The sequence below is a fragment of the Nyctibius grandis genome, chromosome 5 (genome assembly GCF_013368605.1).
Source record: "Nyctibius grandis isolate bNycGra1 chromosome 5, bNycGra1.pri, whole genome shotgun sequence".
In the NCBI taxonomy this organism is placed as follows: Eukaryota; Metazoa; Chordata; class Aves; order Nyctibiiformes; family Nyctibiidae; genus Nyctibius; species Nyctibius grandis.
The window spans coordinates 46,198,168-46,212,427 of NC_090662.1; the positions used below are offsets into that span (position 1 = coordinate 46,198,168).

The following is a 14,260-nucleotide window of genomic DNA, read 5'->3' on the forward strand; positions in this document are numbered from 1 at the left end:
TGGGAATTGCATTTTTCCACCCTGGCTCTGCCACAGGTTTCCTTGGTCAACTAAGCAAGTAGTTAATGGCTTTGGCCTCTGGTTTTTGGTTCACAAAATGGGATTCTGACCCCTTCTTCCCAAGGGTCTGTGAGGTTAAATAAAAGGATGTTTATAAAGTGAACTCATATTGTTTTTATGGAAGAGGTGCAGTTTCAACATTTTCAAACAACTTTCTCAGCAGAGAAAGAACCTTAGATATTATATTTTCTTACACAGTGATGCTGTCATACATATGTGCTTTCTCTCAGTGGTAACATCCCACGATAGTGGGAGTTTCTGTACGAGTCCTTTTTTCTGGGGTGAGGAGAGAGGCTACAGACACCCTGCAAAAGGGAGCCAGCACTGGCTGCCAAGGGCCACTGATAGCCTGCGGCTGTGTGACACCCCTGCGTCAAGCTCTGCTAGTCCCAGCTACCTCTGCAAGCTGGGACACCCTGGGATGGTGCAGGTACATCTTGGGGTGCACTCTTCCTTTGGTACATAGGTGAAGGTGTCCCTTCCTCTTCATCTCACCCTAAGTGAACCTCATTCCCCTTGTGTGCAGGCTATAGTTGTTACCACATGCTCTCTTTGTGTATATAGATGCCTTATGAAATGCTTTCAACCTCTCCCTTCACCACCAGCCCCCACCACCCCCCCTTATTTTGATGGCTGTAATTCAGCTGGTCCTTTTCAACCTTTTGTTGGTAAATGCCATTTTTGTGCCACCTGTTGCTAAGTATCTGGTGCTGCTGTCTCACCCTTCCCCCCTCCTCTTTTGGTGGACAAAGGACACAGCATATTTCCAGAATATATACTCTAATTCCAGCGATGAGACTACTGTACATCTGGTGCTCTCAGTCTCCTCTGTCCACATTACAAGTCGCTGAACCATAGGCGAGGGGACAAATGACCTGTCCCTGCGCGGCAGGAGATGGTGATTACTGCAGAAAGTGTCACAGAGGCATCACCAGGTGTGGGGTCACCAGGGACAACCCGATGAACTCTTACCAAAACACAGGAACGTGTCTCTGCTGTCACTTTCTCTTAGGCAGCCCGAGAGTATGAAAGTTGGTGGTGGGGCATGCGTAGAGGTAGAAACATGGTGGGAGGTGGAATTGTGGTAGATGTGACTGATTTACGACAGGAGTTTCCTTTACAGTCATGAGGGGAATTTTGCTTGGTCACAGCAAGTTTGAACCCTCATGAAACAGCCTGAATCATTTGAAGTTAAAATAAAACAGAGAATAGCAGGGGGAGGGGCATGGCTGTTTAAAAAAAAGAAATGAAAAAAACACAACATTAAAATTGTTTCCTTTGGTGCTGACTTCTTAAATGGGAATGTGATCCAGAATAGTTCTGGTGTGCAAGCCAACATTTGTTTTAAGAATTTTTATTGTCTTCTTTTCTCTCTTCCCCCTCTCCCCTTGTCCTCCCCTTCTGCTCTGCAGATTTACACTGACTGGGCTAACCACTACCTAGCAAAATCTGGCCACAAGCGGTTGATCAAGGATTTGCAACAGGACATTGCAGATGGAGTTCTGCTAGCAGAGATCATCCAGATCATCGGTAAGACTAGGGCTGAGAGAAGCACTGCGAGCTGACTCCTTGCATGGGGGGATATATAATTCAAGTTGAATGTATTTAGCAATAAGATGAACCCTGAATAATACAATTTGACTGGGTCCATATGTCTCCGATATTTGTGTGGTTCATCCTTGTCTTAATTAAAAGATATGTTTATGTGAGCATGTTTGGAAGTGGCTGTTTAACCATACTTTAAATGGCCAGAACTGTATCTTACACACTTTGAATTGTCAGGAATGAATGCTCCATTAAACCATATGTCTCCCATGTGTGCATTTTGTTAGTTGGAGCGGCTCATACTTTCTGGGATGCCTTGAAACTGTATCCTGACCCTGCAAAGACAATTGTGGAAGATTTCATGTCAGCAGTTATTTTGCAGGGGCTGAAGAATTAGCAGCGACCTCCTTCGCACTTCCCCCTTTGCATGATTTGGCATGTGGAAGCAACTGCTGCTAACAAGAGTGTTGTTACTGTACGACTGAGCTTTACTTAGAAAGGAGCTCTGTGTCAACAAAATCCTGTACACTTTATTGCTCTGTCTTTTCTGCTTTTCTTCTGTGTTTTTTTTTTGTTTGTTTGGTTTGGTTTTTATGTTTTTGTTTTGTTTTTTTTTTTTTTTTGGCCAGGGGTGGAAAGGAAAGTTTTATCTCATTGTTCACTTCTGCTTTTCTCCTCATGGTTTTTGTTTAGCAAATGAAAAGGTTGAAGATATCAATGGCTGTCCCCGGAGCCAGTCTCAAATGGTAAGAATAAAATATATTTTTAGTCTGTGTTGGCACCTCTGCACTTTCCGAAAATGCTTTTTGATAATGATTGATTTAAACTGTGATATTCTGTCCCACGTTTACCATAAAGTTCTAATTCTCATATAGTATTCCTGGTGCTTTTTTTTCCCACTTGTGCTTAGTGTTTGTCCCTTCATTTCTGTGCTCACTAACATTGGGACTTGAGGTAACCCAGCAGCAAAACTTCATCACTTCTAATTAATCCAGAACTGCCATAGCAGACCTGTTCTTCTGATGATCCAGATAATTTCATTTAAGTTCATTTTTAAGGGCAGTAAATCCAAGAACAAATTTTTAAGTGGAGTCTTTGTTTCTGGAAAACTGGTTTGATGAACAAGACTTGCCAAATTATTTTTGAATATAATTAGCCTTTTGGATTGTCCTGTGTAAAGTCCAGTTAGATGCACTGACTCCAAGACTTTCAGAAATAGCACTTTAGTCATATAGCTCTCTGAGCTGTAGCTGGCAGCTGCTTAAAGACATATTAATACTCTCAGGCAAGAAGCATTTTGTGACTGTGATTCATATGGAGTCTTATTAATCTTTTACTGTGTTTATGGCTAGTTAACTACGTCTAATAAGATAAAGCCTCCTTAAAAGGCTGCGGAACTGACAGGTATAAAATCTGAGCCTCAGTACCATCACCATGCATTTACTGAATCATTTGCAGTTCCAGTCATGCTCCCTCGTGCTGAGGTCTTTGCCTCTCTGTTCACATCCAAATAGTATGTGACTAAGGTGCACAGTTGTGTAGCTGACAAGGATTTTGGAACGTAATGATTTGCATGAGCTTGCATAATAGCAAACTGCTGAAGCTGGGTTTAAAAATGGAAATGGAGTAGAAAAAAATTTGCATTTATTCAGTGCATTTTTTAAAGTGGTAAGGTATTTACAGCTTTTCTCTGCAAAGCTGCAAAATGTAAAAGGAAAAACTTTGAGTATCAGCGAAGTGAATAATCAGGTCTTTACGTTCTTACTTTTCAAAAAATGTGCAGGTTTAGAATAAATTTTTTCTCTATCTTTCAGGCTTTTTGAAACAGTCCATAGTAAGAATATATGCAATTTCCTCAATAATAGTTATTATTTTAATTACTCATATTACAGCAGCACCTAGTGGCCCCAGCTGAGAAAGTTGGGAACTCCAGTGTGGAACTCTAATATTACACACACAGATCAAGAGATAATCGCTCTCTACTTTAATCACATTAAAAGCTGCCATTCCAGACAGACAAGACAAACAAGAAGAGACAAAAGCACAGAAAAGTGATATGATTTCCCGAGGTTATGTAAGTGGTTAGTGACCATCTAGGATTGCTTAGGGACCCACCACTCTGGTGTCAATTGAGCTTCATTTCCATGACAGAAAGCCAAGCTGCAGAGAGAACTATTCACTGTAGCAACATTTTCATCGCCAAAGTGACAACATTTGTGTATGTTCCCTGTTGATAGGCATAGGGATTCTGGATTTCATCTCTAGCTCTACTGCAGTTATGGAGGAAGCATGGGCAATGCATGCCCATGCCACAGCAGTACCTGTGGGAACCTCTTTGTGTCCATCTTCCTCCTCCCATTAGCACATCTCTCAGCTCAGCCAGGCCAAAGACTATATCTCAGGTGCTCTGGTTCTCAAACCGGTGCTTCAAATGCTCCTGTACATAGTCATACATATAAATATTTGCAGAGTGCTGAGATGTCATGTTTAGCCACTTGGTAGAAATAGAATATATTTTTTCATCCTTCTTTGATTTGCTCTCTTTACTGTATTGTTTTATCTCTACAGTCTGATCAGGTTATTTTCCTGTCTTTTGACATACCAATTTTATACTGCTGAATTCTTCAACTGAGCTAGGAAATTTAAAATGTACTGAAGTTAAAGCAGTTCAAATATGTCAGCTTTCCTCTCAGAGCATCTCAGAGACCCCACATTTTGAGTCTGCTCACCATTTGTTTCCTTTGGGTTGCTCAATGATCTAGCCTAGCTGAAGGCACCGTCTTTGCACATTTTCAGGTAATTTCCCTTGGCAGTACTCAATTTTGCTAGCCCACTCAGTTAATAATTGTTGGGCCAATTCTCTTCTTCTTGTAGCAGTGGACTCCTGAGTGTTTGTAATGTGCAGAAAAAAAATGTAACAGTGGTCAAATCTAGTTTGCATGTTTGACATATGCCAGTATGTAGCAATATGTCCTGTCAGGATTTGTCAGAACATCCGCCATCAAACCAGCAACAGTCATGATATTCCTATAACATGTTTGCTAGCCATTCAGTCACCACTTTCATTTTAATATTTTTAGTTAATAAACCTAAAGAATCCCACCACCCTTTTCTTTCACATATGTTTTCATGATCCTTGCTCTCATAACTTGCAACTAAGGACAAATGTTTTCTGTATTCATCTGCCATTTGATACCCTTCCCAGGAGGTGAAGTCTAAGATATTTTATTAACTTAAAAGAAACTAGAGAGCACTGACATGGATTGTCTGCTGCTGGAAACACTTGATATCCCCTGTAGATTATATTGATATCAATTAGTAATTAATCACTACCAATATTCCCAAGTTCTGTTCCACTCATCATTTGGTTTTCCTCTTGCCAATGGCTTCATCTTTCAAGTGATTTTTTAAGGCATCTCAGTTCAGCTGTTACTTTAATTTCTAAACATCTTTTAATGTTTATTTTAAATATGTATAAAATGCTTCTTTTTTAGTTTTCTTTTAGTTAGGTCTATTGCAATGCCTTGCACTCTATGCTCATCTTGGAAGTGATATGTAAAGTACTTGCAGACAAGTTGAACTGGCTCCACAGGTCCAAGTTCATAAAAATTAAAACCTGCGAACCCCAGCAGCATCCAGTTTCTGCATAGTTAGCTTTACCAGGATTTTCATGACTCTCATTATGGTCACATATTCGATGTCGCACACAGAATTTGAGAACCTGAAATGTACTGGGGAATAAATTATTTCATATTCAAATCTCAGGAACTTTGAATAAATGAAACTTCCAAAAGAACTGGCAAGATTTGTTTTTTTGCTGGGTAAATCTGTGGTAAAAAGATTTTGGCATTTCTTATGAATGGTTTTAATAAAGATAATAACGATTTAAAACTCTGTATTATAATATACATTGACTGTCTACAGTGTCCTATAGAGTCTTCTCCTTGCCTTGCCTATTTTTTTCTTCACAGCTATTCATTCAAGGAGGAGTATGGCACTTCAGCCTTTTTTTCATCAGCTCTTTCAAGCCGTTCAATGGAAAAAAATAACACATTAATTTGTATGAATTATTCCAGAAGTCTATCAATTAAGGAAACCTAGAATCATCATTCTTTTAGAAGATAATGGTCTTTCAAGGATTTACCTTTTGATACAACCAAAAGCTAATTCCTTTCTGCTTCTTTCATAAGCCACTTGTTTCTTTAATTTCTGTTGTAAGTTCCCCCGTCATTAGAAAAAGCAAGATAGTGTCCTGGGTAAAAAATATGTTATAAAGCTTTTCTTTAAAGGTCCAAAGAGAAAGAATTCAGATTTTTTTCCTTCCTGAACATATTAAAAATGTACTGGAAGATCTCAAGTGTTTTGTCTCTAAAAAGATCATACCAAACATAGTAAGCATAGAGAGTATCAAATTTATTCCATCCTGGGGTTGTCAGAGAAAATGCAAGAGAACCAAAAAGTCTTGGACTGAAACTCTTTTTATGGTGACATTTGCATTATTATCCCTAGAGAATTTTACAAAACTAATGTTTCGGTTCTTTCCTCATACAGTCTATGGTGCTTTCAGTGGCATAAATAGTAAAATAATTTCAAAGTTACCAAAAATTTTAATTATATTGTTTTTCAAGTTGATTTTTCCCTCAGAGATTGACGTCTTATTAGCTGTTTTTTCTTCCTTAGGATTAGCTCTTGCTAATTCCTGTGAGAACTGTCTATGCCAGTACACTTCTATGTACAAAAGCATCCTTAATTGTAGTTGGTAGTAGGGGTTTTCTCATAGTTATTAAAGGGCTGGAGAGACTCTTCTTATTAAAAGGCTCCTAATGTAGTTACATGCTTTTAATGAAGGCTATTTTTCATTTTGTCAATCTTATCTTTGGCACAGTTTTCAACTAGTTTCTTTAACCAAAGGTATGCTTCAAAGGTAATTTTTATAGTTTAGGATACAGACGTGCTACAGTCCAACAGAGGGAACTGAGTTCAGTAAAAATATAGGACTTGCTTACCACATTCTGGAAACCAGGGAGCTGGAGAAGGTGTTGAAGCTGTAGCACATTGCCAAATGGATATGAACATTTAGTAAAAAGCTGCAGTTAGCAGAGCTGACACCATCTTTGGGTGAGTAGCAGTGCATCTATTGTTAAAAGTGGGAATCAGTGTGACTATGTGCAGCACTAATAAGATAATTTCTACAACATTGTACTTGATTTCATTAATAATGCTTTTAAAAATAACTTTAAAAATTGAAAATATTTCAGAGAAGAGCCTCAAGAATGCCAGCAATTTTGCTATATTCTATGAGACTGAAGAAAAATTGTGGAGTTTAGCAAGAAGAAGGTGGAGTGAGTGAATGAGTCTATGCTTGACCAGGGAACATTTTGTAATAGAGAGAACTTTCTATGATGTGGTTAAAGAAGTGTGTGAAGTCTGAAGCTGAAGTACGACAAAGTGACCATGTCTATACTGGTAGACATTGCTTTATAATTTATTGGGTAGATGTGCTTCGTAGTGTTGCTATAGTCTTGCAAAAGCCCCCTATGGCTCCCTCTCTGCTCATATGCTTAGAACTTTCTCCAGAGGAAGCCAGGGTTGCAAGGGGATGAGGTGCATGCAAATATCTTCTTAGCAGGGAGTCAGCCTGTGGACTTGATGAATAGGTGGAAACTGTAACTAAGTATGCCACAGAGTATACCTGCCCTGTAGTATGTCGACTTCCCTTCAGTATGGACACCTGCCTTCAGACTTCCTCTGACAGGGATGTGCTGGGCAGACACTGTTGAGTAGCATCTCTTGGTACCGAGGAATGCCAATATCCAAGGACGAGAATATCAGCATTAGCATTCTGTGTCTAAAAATTGCTTGTGAAAAACAGAATAATTTTGCATGAAGTAAATATGGTAGGTACTACTAAAGCTCATAGAATTCTATATGAAAATGTGTGGAGTATGGTTACGTGGAGCTCTTTGAGGACTGGGAAACCTGAAAATGTCATCTCTGTGTTCACTATCAAGTGGGTCCATGTGCGCTCTTTCTGTCTGCACAGTGTTGAACTGTGTAAGAATCTTCTGGTTTTGCTGGTGCAGTTGATGGTGACATTAGCTATATGGATTAAAGATACACTTTCTATGCTTTGGAGCAGCTCCAGTGAGCTTTCCACACAAGCATGACACATTGAAATATATACAGAAGTTTGGCTGAGTGTAGAAATATGGTCCCTTACAACTGGAAATTCAATCGGAGTTTTAAAAACTAATCCCAGCTCCTTTCACATGCAGGCCAGTTTCTTCCCCCAGTGACACCTGTGCGACCTCCTTTTGTTTAAATTCTGTCACCCCATGGCTATCAGTGGACTTCACAGATTTCACGACTGACTGCTATGGGAATAAGAGACTCTAATTTTGTCCGCTGTGCAGGTTTGGTGTGCTTAAATGAATGGAACACAAGACAGCAGTCTAGTTCCTGTATTTCCACAGTGCGAGTTTGTGTACCTAGTTTTCAGAATTTAAGTGAATAGCCTGAAGTATGTTAATTGGAGTGTATGAACTTCCATGTAATTGGGTGTAAGAGAAGTAAAAGTACTTAACTCTAAAAAGAATGAGCACCATTGGGCTTATCAGGTTTTCATTAAGTTTTTTAAGTTGGTTGAAATAACTGCAGCATGGGATGGAACTACAGGCAAGGGATCAGTCATAAGCTGTTTCTTGGAGATCTCCATAAATGCCATTAACATCTTGTTAGGAATGGAAAACAAGGAATAACTGGTCAGTATTTGCAAAAAGGCAATCTATGATTCTTATCCCCCAAGGATGTGTGCTTGTGACTCATTTATTATGTTCACGAATGATTTGGAAAAAGGCATGAATAATAAAATGACAAAATTTGCAAATAGTTACTCAGGATAATGAAATCTAAATCTGATGGTGAAGCTGCAGAAAGATCTTACAATTCTGAATAAAAAGGTGTGTTGAACTCCTGTTACCCTTTACCAGTGAGATATTAACAGATATGCATAGAGTTTTCTTCATGATGATGAGCTGATCACACTGTTTTGGGGAAGATGCAGTTTACATGAGAGATAGAACAAGGCCTAATAAAACAGCCCTAGTTGGTACAAATCTCTGTTTAAAAATGTAGTCAAAAGGAATGGCTTCTCTCAGTATGGGCAGGAGAGAGTCAGAAGTTCATTTTCCTATCCTCTGGTAGGCAAAGGGTATCTGGGATTCAGTAATGGAGTAGTCTTTAAGAGGGAAAAAATGAAAGGACTTGTAGAAAAGGATGACAGGTTCACAGCATGATATCTAGTGAAGTGATCTCACTGAAACCAGATTAAAAAAATTGTAGTAATTAGAGTCTGAGCTCCTATGACAGGTTTCCTGTGTTTATAGATAGGAAAGCTCATATTTTAGCTATGTTACATAGAAAGAATCTGCAAGACATAGTCATAGCTTGTGTGTGGGTGTTCGGGGGAGAAGAAACTTGAAAAATATGTGCAGGTGTTAGGTAAAGGACTGTGTGGAAAGGATCAGAGGAAGATTAAGAGTTTTGATCGCATTGTCAACAAGTTAGAAAGGCAATTTTAATTTCTATGAGAGTAGCCAGATCTGGAACAGGGAGAGACAAGATTCTCCTTCCAGCGACACTATGCCTGTATGCTAGATTATTGTGATCCAGATCATTGGCTATTTGGCATGCTCACATCAGAAATATACATACTTATTTTTATTTGCCAGAGAATTTTTCAATGTACAACATCAAAATCAGCACATAGGGGCCTTTACCTTTCATACACAGCTTGTGTATGACCATGAGGAGTCTGGTAAGCATGTTTTTTTCTCTCTTCTGTCAACTTCCTGGAAATACAGATCGAATGCTACATCTTTTGCCTTCTTGTGTACACTTAGCATGGGAATTTCCAGTATCATCTTAAAATTCCCCTCTGTTCTGCAAGCCTCCCTCTCTGCCAGGTGTGTTATAAAGGACCTGACCACACAGGAACTTTCCCTTAAGGGCTTCCTTGGATAAAGTCAAAGATTCTCATCTTGGAGACCTGTTACCTCTTGGAGCAGACACTAATCTGCCTTAATTAAAAGTGCACACTTGGATTTCTGTTCCTGTTGGTGAAGGCAGAGTTTGGACAAAATAGATCAAAAGGCCCCAAGTTGCTCTTGATAACTGCCTGTATTGTCTGTACCTTTGTGCAGCCTCAAGTCAGGGTGTTATCCAGAGGGGAGTTTTATGAGGACATTTTGCCCTTAGTGTAGCTGAGCCTGTCCCTGCATGTTACCCAACTCCCAACAATTGCAGCTCCTCCTTGGACTTTGTAAGTGGTGGCAAAAGTATCATGCTTCCCATTCCCTGGGAAGAGTTTGAGAGGGTAATGCACAGCTTATAAGTTCTTTGGCGTCCCTCCTCCCCAAGGATTTACTTACCAGTTAATCCTGCATTTCTAAATCCAGCTCTTGTGGTTTGGCAGAGTAAAGCCTCATGCAATTCTTTTTTTTTGGGGGAGTGTGGGTAAAATACCCATTGGAGCCACACTGATGACAACTACTTCTTTTCACAGTCTGTTCTCTCCTAGCTTGCAACAGGGACAGCTCTGGACTGAAGCAGGCAAGGATGATACAGCTCCATTATGAAAGGATCCAAGCAGAAGCTTACAGATAATCAAATACTTATCTATGAATACGTATCCTCAACATGATACATATTCAGATTTCCCATTTTCAGATGATAGTTTCAAGTAGACCCATACAATTTTTTACTTAACTAGCTGTGCTTTCTGAGATTCCTCACTAGGTAGGTGATTTACATTCAACTCGCAGCCTTACTGGGATTCCCAGGAAAAGTGCCCAAGGCTGTCATAGCCAGGAGCATATCTTGTCTATCCATCTGAAGATGTTTTCTTGAACAATTAACTTGACATAAAGATTAGAGTAAAAATGAAAATGAGAGCATCAAAAATAGAGGTGTGTGACACCCAAAAAGAAAAAATTAAAGGGAATAATAAGGGTCCATTTAAGGGTATGTTTTGGGAATAATTGTGACAATACAAATGGAGGGGATAAAGAAAGAAAAGTTGACAGAATTTCTGTGAGGGTAAGAGTTAAGTTGTTGGTATTAAAGATGGTTGACATTCAAGGATGAAGATATTGGAACTCTGGTTCCAAGTTTTGCAGAAAAGAGATTATTAATGTTATTAACATAGCCAGTTTGAGTAAGATGAGAGGCAAATTGGTTTAGCATGGAACCGGCAGAGGAGAATTCTGACTACTTTTGTGAACAAACTCTAAAATGTCTAAAAACTCTAGAAATGGAAGAGAAAATATAGGTGAGGTGAGAGCTGGACAGACAAGCAGAGTAACAGTTGCCTTTTTGTGTGATACCAAACACGTTTTTATTGTGAGGGAAAGAGGAAGTTAAGGAAAGGATGGGAGAACTGCTGCAAGTATTAGATCTAGTAGAACATAAAGGATGGGAAACTTCATCCATCCTGCCTAAGGATGTTGCAGGCATGAAAAGGAAGGGGAGGAGAAGGCAACCAAATCATTACTTTTTTGATATGATTTGATTCTGGTTTGGCTTTTTGTTAGACCTCTTTATTCTGCACTGAAACAAGCAGTTCTCTTTGCATCCAGGGAAGATCTGAGAACATTAAAAGAACCACAGGATTTATGACAATGCCTCTTCACAGAACAGCTCAGAGTTACTCACTCGCATCAGGCAGTGAGATGCATATTCCCCTGAGTCACTCACATTTGACTGTCTGAAGTCATAAAAGAAAATGCCACAGGAACACATTCTGGGTGTTATTTTATTAAGCTGGAAGAAGTACATTATTCATTAAATGTAAATCACATGCAGTTATTAGACTTTTTGTTTAGGCTTACAAATTCCTTGTCCTATTAATGCATGGAATCACATGAGAATAACTCATCTAGATGTTAATGAAATAATCGTGTCATAAGAAGTACTTATACTGTGATCATATCAGTATCCATGAAATCTACTGAGAAGTTAGGTTAGGGATGGGTTCACTTGGTATAGGGGTAGGATTAGGGTTATGCACATCTTGCTTCTGTAGACCAGGATTGCTGAACACAAAAAGATCTTTTTGTTCCTTAAAATCAACTATTTCCCTTCAAAATGTTTTTTTTTTTCCCCTAGCAGTTCCTTGAAACTCCCCTCCCTTTAATCTATGTTGGGAATACGCCAATACTTCCATGCCTCTGAGCCATGCCCATCTCACCATCTCTTCTCCCCATCCCTCAACTGTGTTTGTCAGGAATGTCATTCAATCAGAAACTTGTTCTGTTAAACTGTATTGGGAGCATATGCTGAGATGAAATACTGGAGTACTTTATGCATGAAGACTAGTGGGTTACACACCCTGAAGTATTTATTGTTTGAAGAGATGCAGTTAACAATCTCCCCATTTCCCCCCATCTATAGTTAGCTTTTTACCATATTCAGTTTTCTGTTTGTTGTTTTTTTTTTTCTTGAGAAATGTCATGTGAACATTCCCTGAAGTTTTGGAATTGATCAAATATATATATTTGTGATACAGATGCTTAGACAAAGAGACGATGAATAAATGGCCTTGAAACCTCCATTAATAGAAATGCACTGAAAGTTTTTACACAAGCATGCAGTTAAAATAGATACACACAAATTGACTATGACATGCATTTTAGAAAGCACCTGTTGGTTATAGACGTTAATACATTTTTCCCAGGATAGCAGCAGCAGGATTACAGTAAATATATGTGGTTCATGACAGTGTATTTTTATCATCTTCTATAGGGAGAGTATGTTATAAATACTAGGAATTTCTAGAATGTTTACTGGATTTAAAAATAGAGAAGAAAGTGCGTGATGTTTAGCTGAACAGCAAAAATGAATATTTTAACTTTATAAGAAAATAAACAATGTCTCTGAAGTGGTTTTATTTTACAGTATATCCAAACATGGCTTTTTGGTAATTTTAAGATTTTGTCAGCTTTCTAGATTTTTATCAAATGTCTGATTATTTTGGAACTGTGGCAAAATGCCAGTTCTCTTATGGTTATAGTTGAAGACTTACATCTATTTAAAGATTTTCTAACCACTCCCTTTACAATACTTCTGGTTAGATTGTCTTATGATTTTAAGTGCTTTATGTTAGCTAGAAAAGGTTATTGCTCCATGTTTGCGAAGCCTTGAATTTCCTCAGAGAGGTAGACTTTTTACAAAAGACCATTTCTTAAATTTGAAGTGGAGTCCCAAGTTCTCTCACTCATCTTTCTTCCGAAAATGATCTGCCACTGCCTATCTTGACAACAGTGCATTCTGCAGCTTCAGTAACATGCAGGAATCTCAAGAAACAATGTGGGCATGTGTTATAGTGTGTAGTGCACACACACATGGACATGCATCCATATGAAGGACCTTGTGTAGTTCTGATGAACCCCCAATGATTTTATTAACTTTGAAAGGCACTTAAGCCACTCTCCCTGCCTTTCATTTGTGAATGAAGTTTTGTGGGAACTTTGAAATTCTGGGAGCTTTGATGCACCATTGTGTTTTCTAGACACCTGTGAGAGTCTGAGATGGCAACTCTCAGTTGCCAGAGCTACTATCTCTGTTCATTAGGGTGAGTCCAGATTAAGTTTAGAAAAGAGGTACTGAACACAATTTTGAGATTTGAGCATCAAGACCTTCAAACAATAAATGAGGGCACACACCCAAGTATAGATATCAACATCTTTTATTTGGTTAGGCTGGGAAATCCAACTGCTGGAAAGATTTTTTTAATGGAGATACAGGAACTGTGCAACTGTCCATAAAATGCTGTCTGTGGTGTAATGTGTAAAGCAGCAGAGGGTGCCAGAAAGCAACAAGTTGTGGCTTCCATTCTAATTCATGGAAAAGGAAAGAGAATGTAACTAGCAATGTTAGAGTGGTACAGGGTTTGTGTTGTGCATTCAGATGCAGAAGGGAGAGAAGAAGACACACTTCTTGTAATTTTAAGCACTCACCTGTGCTTAAAATTAAAATAAACACAGTCCAACAAATTCTCAAGCTTTTGGAGGTATTCTGTGGTATACTATGCGTAGATGACAGTGCTTTTCAGTGAATCATCTTTTAGCAGCTATACATACCCAGTGTTTCAAAGCTTGGCCCTATAGCAAAGAGGGTGCAAGACAGTAGGATAATAAAGTAGCATAGAATGTCCCAATGATGCAGTGTGTTTATTACAAACCAACAGGGTAGCAAAAACTATCCTGTCCTTCTGCATTTGTAATTGTTAAACTCATATAAAAAGACCCAACAACCTCCCTCTGCTCTACTGTTGGAAACTGCAATACCAAAAACTTCATGCCAGATAAAGCTTTTTCAGCAATATTGCATTACTTCCAAAATACGATACAATTACAATGTTAGAAAATGAAGGGAAAAAACAGAAAGTAGGTCCGTACTGAAACTACTACGGTCAGTCCAGATGTATTTTCTCACTCTGCCCTTGATCTTTTCTGGAACAGGAGCTGCCTACATCTGCTGCAGCTAAGTGCTAGCCTGTTTCATGGAAAGAATGCCAAAACTGTTTGATTTTACAGTGTCTTTTACAGACTCACCATTTTGGAGTTCCTTGACTTTTATGTGCACTAACCCACCTAAC

At 38.8% G+C, this 14,260-nt stretch overlaps 1 protein-coding gene across 1 annotated transcript in view; it reads left to right on the forward strand.

The window, feature by feature from the left end:
- Nucleotides 1-14,260, forward strand: part of NAV3 (neuron navigator 3) — a 269,185-nt gene that overhangs the window by 75,151 nt on the left and 179,774 nt on the right. Inside the window, 2 exon segments of the mRNA XM_068400337.1 lie at nucleotides 1,473-1,590; nucleotides 2,299-2,351. Coding sequence (XP_068256438.1) covers nucleotides 1,473-1,590; nucleotides 2,299-2,351 — 171 coding nt within the window.